We start from the raw sequence: 15407 nt of genomic DNA, 5'->3' as shown, positions 1-15407 counted from the left end.
TTCCACTTCTGATAGGCTGCGAAGGAAATCCATCCACGGGACAACTCCCAGCATGCAACGCATCAGGGGCGGCTCAGAACTACAGCTCCCAGCATGCCGCGCAATCACGCCCCGCTCAGCCCGACGTAGAACCTTCCCGGGCCATTGGGTCCTCGGGTTCCGGTCGTCGGGCAGCGTTGCATGCTGGGATGTGTAGTCCTGCGAGCAGGAGCGAGGAAAACGCCTTCGTATCGCGAACGTGTCCGGCTGGCTCTCTGCGCGGGTCCGCGCGCTAAGTGCCATTGGCCGGAGCAGCGGCAGCTGCTGGAGGCGCCCGGGCACTGGCTGCTGCGGGCGGGTCTGTGAGTCCAGGGGCAACGCTGCAGACACGTGTCGGTTGCAGCGGCAGCCGGCGCTGCCCTGCGGCGGGGCTCAGCCAGGAGGACGTGCCCCGGGGCCCGCACCGCAGCTGTTTGCCTGGTTTTACCGCCGGCGGAGTCGGGACAAACTCAGGTTTCATTTCATGCAGACGCTGCCTTGTTCGTACTGCTCCACAGACCAGTTATAGTCCAGCTGATTTATTTGCTAATTCTATGGTAAAGACCAGAGTGTGAGCCATTTTTCAGCACTGCTCTGCTGTGACGCGTTTGTATTTTGATGTCTGATTTTGTAAACAAGTCATTTTTAAGTGAGGTGAAACTTGGGGATACCCAAGACAAATCAAACTCCTGCAAGGGATACAGTAGGTAAGCCAGACTGGGTCAGAGCAAAGGTTCGTCTAGCTCAGTATCATGTCTTCTGGCAGCAGCCAGTGCCAGGTGCCCAGGAGGGAGTGAACAGAACAGAAAATCATCAAGTGACCCATCCCCTGTCGCCCATTCCCAGCTTCTGGCAAACAGAGACAAGGGACACAATCCCTGCCCATCCTGGCTAATAGCCATTGATGGACCTTCCTCCATGAGCTTATCTAGCTCTTTTTTGAACCCAGTTATACCTTTGGTCTTCACAGCAACCTCTGATAAGAAGCTCCACAGGGTGACAGTACTCTGGGAAGGTTGAGAACCACTGCTTTAAACTATGTTAAACCTTGGGGTACTGCAACACTTGGGGAGGGGACTTGGGAGAAGGGATGGAAAATGGGGGTGGGAAGAGGCGGGACGGGGGCAGAGGGAGTTGTCCCGGGTCCCGCATCCCCCTAGGAATGCACAGGAGGGCCAGCTGGGGGGTGGGGCTGGCCGCCGGCGCTGCCGCACACGAAGCACGCAGCTGTGTGTTCCGCGTATGCCTAAGGACAGCCCTGGGGGAAACAAACCATTTTACAGGGGTACCTAGAGATAATGTGGAACCAGGGCCTGGCTCCTTAAGCACACACAAATCAGCGTCCGACGCTCGTGCCTAGGTAACTGAAGGGCCATTCTGGGGTAGTTCTTGCACTTTTTGTTGAAACACTGGAGATAAAACTAGAAGCTGAAAAGATCTGAACCAGAAGGGGCAAGGCCGCGGGCAGAAGGGTCCAGACTCCCCTTCAGCGGGGGCCAGCACCGATTTAAAGGGCCCAGGGCTCCTGGCCATCAGTGCTGCCGGGCCCTCTCACTTCCCTGGTCTTCCTCACATGAACAGAGAGCAACAGCATCCGAAGTCCAAAGGCGTAAACAATTCGATGTTTATTGGGGTGAATTTCCAGCAAGCATGATTCCAGTTTCCCCATGATTCCTCGGTGTCCCCCTTCCCAGCTCTGACGCCACAGAGCTTTGCCTGTGTCCCTGTTCCCATTCCACCCCTTAGCAAAACATGATCCCAATTCCCCCACCCCCAGTCCCTGTTCCCATTCCCCCCATTCCTGATTGACTGCAGACTATATAGTAAAACTTGAGTTCTGCTTAGCTATTCCTTAACCAATCATTTTACTGAAATTTAACTAACCAATCCTAACATACTGTAACATACCACTGAGCTATCCCTGAAGCCTAATATCCCACCACCTTAATTGGTTTACACCCAACAAAATTAATTATACAGCAGACAAACGATCACAGAACCAGAGATTATACAGACAGACAATAGGGACGTGGAAACTACAGTGACAGAACAACAAAAAATGAGGATTTCACATCCCAGCTGTTGATAAGTGAGTTCTTGCCAGACAGGATGCGATCAAACTAAGTTTCCTTTTACATCTTCTAGGCTCTTCTCTTTCTCTGGAGGTGATGGAATATCAGGACAGGATTGGATTCCTAACAGCCCAATAGCACCTTATTTCAATGTGACTAGTTTGGAATGTGAGGATGTGACCACATACTGCCCAGTTTATGGCTGCCTCTGCTGCTTAGCCGAAGGCTTCGTGAGAGACAGCCCTTACACCGGCAGACAGTGATTTTGATTCTTTTATACCTCTATAACTAGCTAAGTGATTAAGAATACACCTAAATTCTTAAAGTATAGGCCTTTGCACACAGGCCTGAATATCTGTATCCTAACACAGTTAATATGAAGATGTTAATGTCTTGTTTTGTTAATCGTGAGAGCAGCTGGTATCAAATGTAAATGATACTGTTAATTTAGAGTTTTCACACCATTTTGTCGTGGCTCTATAACACTCTGCCAAACATGGAAAATGGTGACTCTGGAAGGATGCCGTTTGGTGTGCTCGCTGCAGCAGCTCCTGCTCTTCCTGGGGGGGTGCTAATGGAACGGATGCAAATAGACAGGGATGTCCTTGCAGAATTGGATATTACACAAGCTGGTCAAAACACCTGTGGGAACTTTAGCTGCACTGAAAACAGAAAATTATAGAGGATAATATATAAAAAGTTCCGTTTTAAGGGGACTTGTACAGTCTCTAGTCAGAAGTATTGACCAGACACCAAAAGTGAGTTACCACAATTGTCTGTCTTCTAGCGTCTTGGAACAAATGGAACCAGTAATCAGTGTACTAGTTCTGTCAAAAAATCTGTGATTGACTCTTTGAATAACTTTTTTAGTGCGGCACCACAAGCCGCAGGGAGCAGCTGGCATACACACTCAACACTCTTATCTGGTGGCTACACTGTGCTGCAGTCAGACAGCGCGAGGGTGAAATGGTGGAACCTGAAAAGAAAAAGCATCGAAGGCTGTGCTCGTTTAAAGATGAGTGGCTGCAGCTCGCAGAGTATCGGAACTGGCTCACAAAGGCAAGTGAAGACTCAGGATATTGTCCTATTTGCCGCGTTCAATTCACGGTTAAGTTTGATTCTGTAAAAGCTATTAAGCATCATGCAGAAACAAAAGGTCACAGAATCAAAGTACAAGGACAGGTATGGTCCAGCACTGGCAATAAAGCCTCATAAAGACCGATAATGCTGAAGAACAACACACATGCACAGCTGAATTGCTTTTAATGTATCACGGCGTTAAACACCACCACAGCTACCATTCTCAAGACTGTGGAAATAAACTGAACCCCTCCATTTTCCCTGACTCCAAGACAGCATCCAGAATTCACTGCGGAATGACAAAAGCAGCAGCTTTGATTGAGAACATTTTAGCCCCTCATTCATTGAAACTGGCTGTACAAGACATTGGATCAACACCTTTCGCAATAGTGACAGATGCGGCTAATACAGGGAACACAGTATTATTCCCAGTTGCCGTCCGCTACTTTAATAAAGATAAGGGAATCTATACGTCTATCATAGACTTTTTCAAGGATGCAGAGGAAACATCAGAGGCAATCGCAAAGAACTTAAGAAGTTGTCTTCAAAATTCCAGTCTGATACAGAATAAAATTGTAGCGTATGGAGCAGTCAATTTTGGAGAAAACAATCTGTTTTTCTGCACCTAAAACAAATGTTGGATTTACCAAACCTTGTGCCAGAGTATTGCAGTGCTCACATAGTGCACAATACAGCAAAACATGGCTTGGAAATCCTCTCTTACGATGTAGAATACTTTGTCATCAAGGTCTTCAGTGAATTTTCATCCAGCACAAAGAATATCAGTGAACTTGAAGAATTCTGTGACTTTGTGGAGACAGAATATTCAGAAATCTTACACCAGCTACCTAAACATTTTCTGACCCTTTTCACTGCCGTAGACAGGTTACTGAAGAATTGGCCAGCACTCAAATCTTACTTTGTGAATAAAGGTAAGGAAGATGTGAGCTGCACAATATGGGCCTTTCTTGCTGAGCAAGAGGACAGAGTTTCCAATGACGAAACTATTACACTTCCAGAACTGTACATCTACTTTGTGCACAACATTCTAAGCCAATTTAACAACACAATAAAGGTTCTTGAGAGTGATTACATTCAGGGCACTGAACTGTATGCCACATTCAACAAGCTGAGAAGAGAGATTCAGAATCGACAAGAGAAAGGCTTCTATGGATACAAAGTGACACAGTTCTTGAAGAAGCTATCACTTAACAAGCAGAATAAATTTGTTGGTGATGCCCAACAGGCTTACACACGCATGCTGCAGTACCTGGAAAAGTGCTTTGATTTCAGCGAAAACTCTTTCTGTAAGTTGTGTGGACCACTGAATCTGGACGAACCTCTTCAGCTAGACAAACTGTGTGCGTTGTCTACAAACTTGAACATTAAAGTGGACATAGATGAATTATTTACAGAAATGTGCATACTGAATGATGTGCTACCAATCCTAAAGAGTTCAATAAATGATGCTGAATCAACACGGTGCCAGCAGCAGCAAGAGTGTCACCATCAAATCAATGTCTCTGAAGTGTGGGTAGAACTCTTTAAGTGCTGCGAGGCCCCAAACTTGCTTAGAATTGTGCAGCACGTGTTTGCTGTTCCACCCGGCAATGCGTTCGTGGAGCGCATTTTCAGCGTCATGAAGAACTTGTGGGCCGATGAAAGGAATCAACTCCATGTGGACATGGTGAAAGCTGAGCTATTCGTACACTTCAACTATAAAATGACTTGTGCCGAGTTTGCTGGATTTTTGCAGACAGGAGCAGCTAGGGAGCTTGTGGCAGCGGCAACAAATGATCAGAAGTTTCAACTGCCACTCACACCGCCCTGTCTGGGCTAGAATACAATAGCATTGTAGTAATATTTTGTTATCCTAAAAAAAGTTAAAACATTAAGTACACAAAACAGAGTTAGAATATGAATTAGTAGAGTATATCTGAGGTTGCTTTAACTTCATTACTTGTGGGCCGGGCAGACACGGAGCTGACCTACAACAAAGGTGACTAAGCCCCATCACTGTCCTCTTCGTGCCTCAAGTGGAGAAATAAATCCACAGAGAATTGAGGCCTATATGTTTGCATTGCTCTACATAAATATCGTTACCTGTACAATGAAAGTTCCTTGTGGCTGCGCTAGGGCGTTTCTTGGCCTGTTCTTGTTACGCTTTTGTTTTACTTCTGAGGAATAAAGATGATACAAAGTCTGTAGGAAATGATTACGCAGTATCTGGTGACGTGTCCAAAAATGTAAAACTTTGCACCTAACCGTATATTAAAGCGCACACAAAGAAGCCCACCTGGTTTTCAGAGATCCCTTGGGTGCTCAGCCACACCAAAAGCCTACTTAGCTTTATTGAGGTGTCCAATTGAGATGCCTAATTTTAGGCAGTGGGGTTTGAAAGGTTTTACCAAGGTCCTTCAGACCTGATAAGTGATTAGGTTTCAATGAACCTTTATCAATTCTATTCTTTTTTTGTTATGCCTGGAACCACTGGAATTAAACATCTACCTTGGGTTTATGCAAATACCAGGGCACAGATCCAATCAACTCAAACAACAACATCTCCCCATCGTGTTGTATTTTCCTACCTATCGGGAATGATGGAGTTGGCAACTTGGATCCAGTCCTGCAGTGTGTTATCAGCCACACTTTGCGGCACTGGGCCCAGCTTGAACAGTTCCAATGTTTGTGTTTGTGACAAACTGGGAATGTTCTTAATGTTTTCTCTGAATACTGTGTTGGTGCCTCAGTGTCCCCTATGCAGTTTTTAAGTATCTAGGTGGTGGAATAAGGGTGTGTGATTGCTGCAGAGGAAGGGGCCAGTGCACCTAAATGCCTGGCACTCTGTCTCCTGGCAACTGATTCCCTGGGCCCCTCTCCTGCAAAGGTGCCAGCTGAAGGTGTTGGAGACAAAGAGGTCTGGTGATCTCCTGGCCCCGAAAAGGGGCTGAGCAGAGAGGAGGGGCTGGAGGGGGTTGTTAGTCTGGAGCTGGCTGGGGACGAGGAGTGAGGGCAGATGTGGGGGTCTGGCTCACGGCCTTCCAGAATGAACCTGGCCGAGGGGTCTGGTTCACGGTACCTACAAGCTCTGTTTTAGACCATGATCCTGCCATTGAATAAACCTCTGTTTTACTGGCTGGCTGAAAGTCACGTCTGACTGCAAAGTGGGGGTGCAGGACCCTGTGGCTTCCCCAGGACCCCACTGGGGTGGGCTCGCTGTGGGAAGTGGACGGAGGGGCAGAGGATGCTGAATGCTCCTAGGAGAGACCCAGGAGGTGAAGACATGTGAGCTTCTTGCCCTGAATAAGTCTGCTGCAAGGGAGAGGAGACTCCCCAAAGTCCTGACTGGTTTGGTGGGGAGCAGTTCCAGAGCATCGCCCATTGACTCTGTGACAGTGTTCATTTCCAGTTTTCTGTATCTGCATTTATGCATTTAGTGCCCGCCTGCCATCCAAGAAGGTGGGTATCCAGGTAGCCTAGCCACTTTTGTGCTGGCTGTTGTTCCACACGTCTTTGAAACAGCAGCAGATTGTGATATAGTGTTGGGGGGTTGTGCGGATTAAAGTCATAATGCGATTCATAAACCTGCGTGAAGATGTTAGTCTTGAAAGGACTGAATGATAAAACAATTTTCGTGGGCAAGGGTCTTGTTCCCCTGTAGTATCTGAGCTCTTTGTGAACAATGATGAGTTTATCTTCACCAAACTCCTGTGAAATAGGACAGTATCACTGATTTCCACTTTACAGATGAGGAGCTGAGGCACGAACAGGTAAGTTGCCTGACCTTGATCACACAGAAATGACCTGGCAGAGTTGTGAAATGCGCCAGGTGATCCTTAGTTCCAGTCCAGTGCTCTAACTGCAAGAGCATCCATGTTACTGGTAGGTGATGCTGACTGTACTAGCACCTAACAGCCAATGTTCCCTCTAATTTTTTACATCCGTGCACAGAATGAATTTTGTTATGTGCGGGAAGGGGTGGGGCGGAGGGATTCAGAGTGTGGGAGGAGGCTCAGGGCTGGGGCAGAGGTTTGGGGTGCAGGGGTGAAGGCTCTGGGGTGGGGCCAGGGTTCAGGGTGTATAGCTCCACAATTAAAGAAACTTACTAACTCTTACATACATCTGCTAATGGGCAGTTTCACTTTAATTAGCCTTGGGACTCACCTTTTGGATTTTACCTTTTGTGAACAAAGCCCTCTTACCTCTTGCCCACTGATGCATTGTTGCTTTGAAGAATTTATCATCGTCATTCTGTCTGTAAACGTCAATGTAACACCCCAGAAATTAGCAGCGTTTGATAACACAGTGTGGGTACTTTCTTCTGAAGATTGTAAAAAACCTGAATTTTGGTTTCACGCTAGGCTTTGCACACTAAGCTCTGCTTTAATTGGGTTGTTTTCAGTTTAGAACTCAGTGTGGGTTTAACATGGGTGGTGTCACTTGGTTGGAGTTGGATTGGATGATTTAGCACACTAGGGGGCTTTGGGGAATTTTACGTTTTTGTTTTTTATAGGAGAGACGTTAAAGCTTAATTAAAGTCTCCTTTTAGAATTGAAAATAAGACTCATAAGGAAAAAGGAACGCCACTGTGTAAGAGTTTCATCTTCTTGATTTGTCTCATCATTCAATAATAAGCTGGATGACCAAAGAATCCGCACATGGTGTACACTGCAATATTCTGTTCACGGAGATTGTCATAATTCTAAGTGACTAAACTGTCCCTTGCGTATTCGACTCTGTTAAACTGTAAACTATGACTGTAGACAAGACCTGACCAATGAGCAGATGCGTGAAAGTGTAATTGCTAAATAGCAATAACTAGCCCTGGCATGACAGTGCTGTTACTCAGGGGCTATTACTACTGAGTTACCTGGTACTTACAACTAGTGCTGCAAGCTCTTCGGGAGAAGCTCCCTGGTAAGCAAGAGCATTGCCAACCCGACGAATGGAAAAATCACCAGTCAGCCTCCCAAACTCACGACCAGTCAGTGCGTCACAGCAGACTGGACTCCACTGCAGGCAGTTCACCCCCATCAACGCGTGGAAGCACTCAGCCTCTTTTCTTCCCCCCTAAGTCCAGGCAGGCACACACCTCTGGGCCTCGGGGATGTAGCTACGAGGACTCAGGGAGCAGGAGCTTTCCTTCCTGCTCACTGGTCCAGGACCAACCCTTAGCAGGAGGGTGTGAGGGCATTTGGACTGGTTCCACCAGCAAGTTTCTCTGACAAGCAATTGCCCCAGCTTTGGGTCTCAAAGCCTGCCTGTCACCTCACTGATTACGTGACTGTTAATTGTGTAAAGTGTTCAAAAGTCTCCAGGCTCAGCAATTCTGCACTTTCATTGGTCCCTCCTGCCTGTTCAATCCCCCCCTCCAGCAAACCCCCAGCCTGTTAACCACTGCTCTTGGCCCTGAGAGAAATATCCTCAAGGAAGAGAAATGCTGTAGAGGGTGGCTGCCCCGCTGCTCCCAGAATACACTGGAGTCAGTGCAGCATCCCAGCCAGTCTCACAAGGAGGAGGCAGCTCCCCGTCCCTACCCAGAACTCAACTCAGAGCTCAGGGAGGTTCTGGACCACGGGATGGCTTAGTCTTAGATCTCCCCATTGAGGCTGCAGGTGGGTGGGTGGCATAAGCAGGGCAGTGACCGTTTCAGGGAACCAGGGAGCTGCATGCAAAGGGGGGTGCTGAACTTCTGCCACAGCCTATGGCCACAGGGATCATTCAATACGCTAACTCCAGCACAGTCACACACTAACTAATCTGACCATCAAACCAACCAGGAACCTCCTGAGTGGTCCCAGCTGCAGGAGGCCTGCACCTTCCAGCCACTGCTAACACTGGAAACTCTCTCTTCCCCAGTGAAATCCCATGTCCCCAAACAAGGCATTTCTGACTGTTCGGGTGAGACAGCACCAAGGTTGCTAAAAGCACTGCCTGTGCAATGGGCCCTACATCAGATATGGCCCAAGGAAAAGGGAGAGGTGGCTACCTTGATCAGAGGTAGCCTTTGCAGAAATTGGGGGAGGGGGGCTTTTAAATAAAACAACAACCCACAAACCTATTTTACATGTTTCAAACAGGATCAAATGGTTTCATGCCATTCCTAAGAGAAAGCAGCCAGTCTCAGTGATCAGCATCACCCTCTCTGCAGTCTGGAGGCACAGCCGGTCATTTGTTCTCTCAGTCCCCAGGAGGAGTGAGATCCCATCCCAACTGGCCTAAGCACGCCTCCAATGTATGGATTCGGTTTATGTAAGTCATGGAACAGTCCACACCTGGGCACAAACAGGATGCAAATTCCACTGCACTCAGCTGTGGCCAACACAGCCGGAGAAATCCACATGGCTGCGCCAGCATGAATGAGAAGGGGCTACAGCTCCACATATTTGACTTTAGCAGTTCTGCTTTCACAGCTCATTCTCCCCTCAGTAACTCACCTCTGCTCCACACAGTCTCTCGCGGCCACAGCACACGGGTTTTGCCAGGTATTTTTTCACAAGTCACATTTAGACTATCATTAAACACCATATTATTTTTATGACGACTTTTTTGGTGTCCACTTAGAATCAGGAAGTGACCCCAAAACTGGCCCCAACACACTGGCTTGAACCTGTTATCCAAGCAGCTCAGAGATAAGTAGCTGATAAGTTTTTATCAATAACATGTTTTTTCCTCTACAGCAACTACAGTTCCTCTCTCAGCAGGTGAGTGCTCAAGGCTTGGACTGCCTCCGTTTACTTCCTTCTTGGGAGGGGTCCAGCACAAATGCAGCCCTTCTTGGTGCAGCCCCCAGGCTCCCTGCTTAACAGGACACAGCTCCCTGGCAGTTTTACAAAAATCCCCCCAGAGCAACTGGCTCCACATGGATTCTCCCATGTCTAGTAAGTGTTGAGCAGCACCTAAACCTTTGCTCACAACCGGGATGTTTATAGGGCCTCTCGCCCATGTGGGTTCGCTGCTGGGCCGCGAGGGACGATTTTGGGCTGAAGTCTTTCCCCCACACCTCCCCAGTGTGGAGTCACTCATGCTCAGTCAGTTTTGAGCTGCTATTGAAGCTCTTCCCGCAGATGCTACATTTGTAGGGTCTGTCCTTCAGGTGGATAACCTGGTGTCGGAGAAGCTCTGCACTTTGCTGGATGCCTTTCCCACACTCGCTGTACCCGTAGGGCCTGTTCCCCGGGTGGCTCCTCTCATGGGCAAGGAGGGATTTGCTCTGACCGAAGCTCTTCTCTCACTCGGAGCAGGTCCAGGGTCTCTCTCCCATGTGCGTCATTTGATGCTGAATGAGAGCCGAGTTGTGACTGAAGCCTTTCCCACATTTGGTGCATTTGTAGGGTCTCTGCCCCGTATGGATCCTCTGGCGGATGAGGAGGGTGGAGCTCCAACTGAAGAGCACCCCACATTCCCTGCACTGATGGGGTCTCTCGCCTGTGTGGATCCTCCGGTGCGTGACGAGGGTTGAGCTCCGAGAGAAGCTCTTCCCACACTCGGAGCACGTGCAGGGCCACTCGTCAGTGTGGATTCTCTGATGTCTGATCAGTTCTGAGCTCTGCCCAAAGGCCTTCCCCGAGTCAGCAGACTCAGACCTTTTCTCTGCCCAGGGGCTGCTGACAGCTCTCCGCACATTCAGTGGGATGGCAGGGGATCTGCCCAGCATGACTCCTCTGGTGTCTCGGGAGTGCTGAGCTCAGCCGAAGCTTCCCCACACGCAGTGCGTTTGTAAGGCTTCTTTCCCATGCAGATTCTCTGGTGTTTGATAAGGGCTGGGCGCTGCCAAGAGCTTTTGCCCCATTCACCACATTTATAGGGTCACTCTCTCTTCCGAGCTGGGCTCTGGCGCACAGGCACATCTTTGCACTTCTTGAGACGTCTCCTGCAGGGAGTGGATTTGCCCCCCCAGTTCCCTGTGGATTCTCTCTGCTGCATTTGTAACCCATGCTGACTTTCACTGTCTTTTCCCTGGTCCAGACTCTGGGAAACACTGCCCATGGAGCAGTCTGAAAACATCTCTGGCTCTCACCTTTGCAGGGTCTTCCCGTCGAGTTTTCTCATTCTCGCTGTCACCTGTGGAACAGAGAGCGAGAACCCAGGCACGATCACTTCCAGCAGGCAGGAGGAAGGGGATCTCAGAAAGGAAAACTGCAAAGAGCAAGGCAGAAACAAGTGAAATGCGAAGAAGCTCGAACTCAGAGAGGCAAAACCCCAACCTGTCCCCAGGCCTGGGAGGAGGGGGCACGTTGTGGTTTAACAGCCACTCTGAGCACAGACCGGACGAGCAAGGGCAGCACCAGGCCCAGAGTCGGTCACGGGGGTGGAGAGTTACCCCGCGTCACTAAATGGATGGTCGGGGCCAGTCCCCCCTGGCAGGCGGCTCGTCCGAGGGGGCCGTGGGGCTCCAGGCTTCGGGTCTCCACTGGACTCCGGAGCGAAGGGCCCGTTTCCCAGGTACAAGCCAATTCCGAGAGCCCGGCTGGAGCCTGCCCAGCCCCCTCAACCTCCCGGGACTGATAACGGGGACTCATTGCTCACCATTGGCCGCATGGAGCACCCCCCCAGTGATGGCCCCCCCGGGGCTGATAGCGGAGATCCATCGCTCCCCACTGACTGCATGGAGCCCCCTCCAGTGATGGCTCCCCCGGGGCTGATAACGGAGATCCATCGCTCCCCACTGACTGCATGGAGCCCCCCCCCAGTGATGGCCCCCCCCCGGGGCTGATAACGGAGATCCATCGCTCCCCACTGTCTGCATGGAGCCCCCCCAGCGATGGCCCCCCGGACACGGGCGGTTTCCCGTCGCGGAGCTCCGCCCGCTCAGAGCCACCGGAAGTGAATCCGGCCGGAAGTGAGGCACGTGACCCTCTGCCCGCCTGGCGGGGGGGCGCAAACAGCCGGAGGGCGCATGCGCTGCTCTGCGCTCCGGCCCACGCGCGTCCCGCCCTGGCAGTGGGGAGGTGCGAGCGGGCAGGCAGCGGAGCCCCCGCCCGTGGGCCAGCCCCGCGGGGCCCCGAGACCCGCCCCTCGGGGGTGGGGCAGCGCTGGCGGTGCCTGGTCACGCGTCCCCGGCCCGCTGGGGTCCCTGCCTGGCACGTGGCTCTGCTGGGGGGACCCCGCCTCGACACGGAGCCCCGGGGCGGCCAGCCACGGCCCCAGGTCGGGTCCGCACAGGGAACCCTCCGCTGCCCATGTCCCTGGACGTGCGTCTGTCCGGTGTCAGAGACACGTTCGCTGCGGACTTCCTACACGTCAGAGACACACTTCAAACCGGCACAGAGTCACGTGCAGTCTGTGTGTACGTGGTGCAATTGTGTGAGGTGTGACTCCCACAGCCTGCTGGCCTGAACTGGGATGGTAGAGGCAACACCTCTGTGCTAATCACCCTTCCCAAACATGCAAAGTAGCAGATAACAGAACAAGGAGCAATGGTCTCAAGTTGCAGTGGGGGAGGTCTAGGTTGGATATTAGGAAACACTAGTTCCCTAGGAGGGTGGTGAAGCACTGGAATGGGTTCCCTAGGGAGGTGGTGGAATCTCCTTCCTTAGAGGTTTTTAAGGCCCGGTTTGACAAAGCCCTGGCTGAGGTGATTTAGTCAGGGATTAGCCCTGCTTTGAGCAGGGGGTTGGACTAGATACCTCCTGAGGTCCCTTCGAAGCCTGATATTCTATGACTCTCTGGTTTTATGCTCCTGCCGATTACCACCCTCTCTCAGCACCTTTCATGCAAAAATCTACAGCAACAGTGAAGCCCCCACTTGACTTCATGACGTATCGGGCACATGGCTCTTTTCAGGGTCAAAAGAAGGGATTTTAGGGTAGGGATTTTGTTTTCACTCTCCCTATTTATTGGGTTCGGGGGGTTAATTGGGTAGAAGGGAGTGTCGTTATGAGTCTTTCTTTTGATGGACAAGCCTTTTGAAGAGGAATGCTTTGCTGTGTTTCCCACCGACTCAAGACTAGATTCACCTGATTGCCTCTGGAAGTTTGCTCCATACCTGAAGCTCCTGGACCTGAAGCTTTGTCCTGCCTGGGTGACCTGCGTTGTGTCAGACACAGCTGTCATGGTGGTTTATAGATCAAAAGTCAGTCTTTCACATAGCTGGGGCTTCAGCCATTAACTGAACTTTTCTTTCTGTTTCTAATAAACTCTCTGTTCCTGCTGCGCAGCCTGTGGGCGTACCAGCACTTGGTGTCATCTTCGTGCTGCTCTTTGCATGCAATACAGCTAACATCTGCGAGGCAGGGGTTAATGAAAAGTAACTCTCAGCACTGCCAAGCCTGGTGGCCAGGGAAATGATGGAATGGTGCAGCCCAGGGTGTAGTGAGGGGTGCTGAGAGCCATTGAACCAAACTGGGAACCCTGGATATGATTGAAACCACTTCAAGTTTGGAGGTGCTGCAGCCTCCCCACCCCATCCCTAGTTCCAGTATCTGTGGGCGCAGCCTCTGGGCCCCACATCTGGATGAGAGCAACAGGTCCAGTTGCAGAACTGGAGGCCAAGGGCCCAGGCTTCAAAGGGCATTGGAGGCAGAACGCCCTTGTCACGCTCACACCTCAAGGCTGGTCCAAATTATCTGGACAAATTGGAGAAATGGTCTGAGGCAAACCAGATGAAGTTCAATAAAGACAAATGCAAAGTGCTCCACTTAGGAAGGAACAATCAGTTTCACACATACAGAATGGGAAGAGACTGTCTAGGAAGGAGTATGGCAGAAAGAGATCTAGGGGTCATAGTGGACCACAAGCTAAATATGAGTCAACAGTGTGATACTGTTGCAAAAAAAGCAAACGTGATTCTGGGATGCATTAACAGGTGTGTTGTAAACAAGACACGAGAAGTCATTCTTCCGCTCTACTCTGCGCTGGTTAGGCCTCAACTGGAGTATTGTGTCCAGTTCTGGGCACCGCATTTCAAGAAAGATGTGGAGAAATTGGAGAGGGTCCAGAGAAGAGCAACAAGAATGATTAAAGGTCTTGAGAACATGACCTATGAAGGAAGGCTGAAAGAATTGGGTTTATTTAGTTTGGAAAAGAGAAGACTGAGAGGGGACATGATAGCAGTTTTCAGGTATCTAAAAGGGTGTCATCAGGAGGAGGGAGAAAACTTGTTCACCTTAGCCTCTAATGATAGAACAAGAAGCAATGGGCTTAAACTGCAGCAAGGGAGATTTAGGTTGGACATTAGGAAAAAGTTCCTAACTGTCAGGGTAGTTAAACACTGGAATAAATTGCCTAGGGAGGTTGTGGAATCTCCATCTCTGGAGATATTTAAGAGTAGGTTAGATAAATGTCTATCAGGGATGGTCTAGACAGTATTTGGTCCTGCCATGAGGGCAGGGGACTGGACTCGATGACCTCTCGAGATCCCTTCCAGTCCTAGAGTCTATGAATCTATGAATCCAAGCGGGGCCTGCGCAGCAAGCCCAGGGCGCAGCTACACTTGAAAACCTGGTCATATTTAGACTGGGGGGGGGCAGGGGCACAGCAAGGATCCCAGGCTTAGGCACCTCTCTGACACTTATGTCGACCCCCCTTGCAGTCTAGTGCTGCTGACCTGTGGGTGTCACGTTATAATCAGCGCCCTTGGTGAGGCCGTGGCGTTTCATCTGTATTTTCAATGTTGTTGGTTTTTTAAGCCCGCATAAAGACAAAACCACTAGGCTAAAGTTCCGGCTTCCCCAGCCTGGGCCATCCCCATCAGCCAGAGCCTGGCACCATCAGAAGAGGAACGCAGCCTTTTCCGAAGCACTCACCCACTTTGGGGGAGCCCTAGCCGAGGCCCCAGAGGTGCAGGGGACCTGCCTGCAAGCCTGTGCACTGCGACCCAGGTTTACCAGCCCCATCATGCGCTGCGAGGGAAGGAGACACGCAGAGGGGAGCAGTTGTGCTCATGTCCCGGCCTTCGTGTTCACTTTGTCATATAACACTTCTTAAACAGAACTCACCCCTCAAAACTGTCTGAGCCCCGGGCTTTCAGTCAGAGGTGCCAACTTTCTGAGGCGCTGGGGGGTGGGTGGGTGCGTGACCCCCCACTATGCTCCTGACCCCACCCCCACTCCATCCCTTCCCCCTAACTCCCATCCCCACCTTGCGTACTCCTGCTCTGTTCCACCCCTCCCCGGAGAGCGCCACGGCCTCGCTTATCCTCCCTCCCCTCTCCCCCCCAGCATCTCCTGCGCTGGAAGGGAGGTGGAGGTGTTGATTGGTGGGGCCCGCCGGCAGGCAGGACACACTGGGGGGGGA

General features: G+C 50.6%; 1 protein-coding gene across 5 annotated transcripts; it reads left to right on the top strand.

Moving 5' to 3' along the window:
- The first annotated feature begins 143 nt into the window (after positions 1-143).
- On the top strand, positions 144-5382 carry LOC116825715 (uncharacterized). 5 transcript variants are annotated; one of them, XM_032781936.2, is made up of 3 exons: positions 598-751; positions 2164-2349; positions 2961-5382. In XM_032781936.2, exon 3 carries the CDS (start codon positions 3805-3807, stop codon positions 5008-5010), a length of 1206 nt encoding a protein of 401 aa, XP_032637827.1. In that variant the 5' UTR covers positions 598-751; positions 2164-2349; positions 2961-3804; the 3' UTR covers positions 5011-5382. The 5 variants fall into 5 exon arrangements, with proteins under 5 accessions (XP_074919417.1, XP_074919418.1, XP_074919416.1 ...); XM_075063316.1 differs by lacking the exon at positions 598-751 and adding an exon at positions 144-546 and having other exon boundaries at positions 2164-5382; XM_075063317.1 differs by having other exon boundaries at positions 207-725; positions 2164-5382.
- The last annotated feature ends 10025 nt before the right edge of the window (positions 5383-15407 follow it).

The sequence above is a fragment of the Chelonoidis abingdonii genome, chromosome 2 (genome assembly GCF_003597395.2).
Source record: "Chelonoidis abingdonii isolate Lonesome George chromosome 2, CheloAbing_2.0, whole genome shotgun sequence".
NCBI classification, from domain to species: domain Eukaryota; kingdom Metazoa; phylum Chordata; order Testudines; family Testudinidae; genus Chelonoidis; species Chelonoidis abingdonii.
Note: the sequence above shows the minus strand (reverse complement) of the source record. Positions and strands in the feature narration are given on the sequence as shown.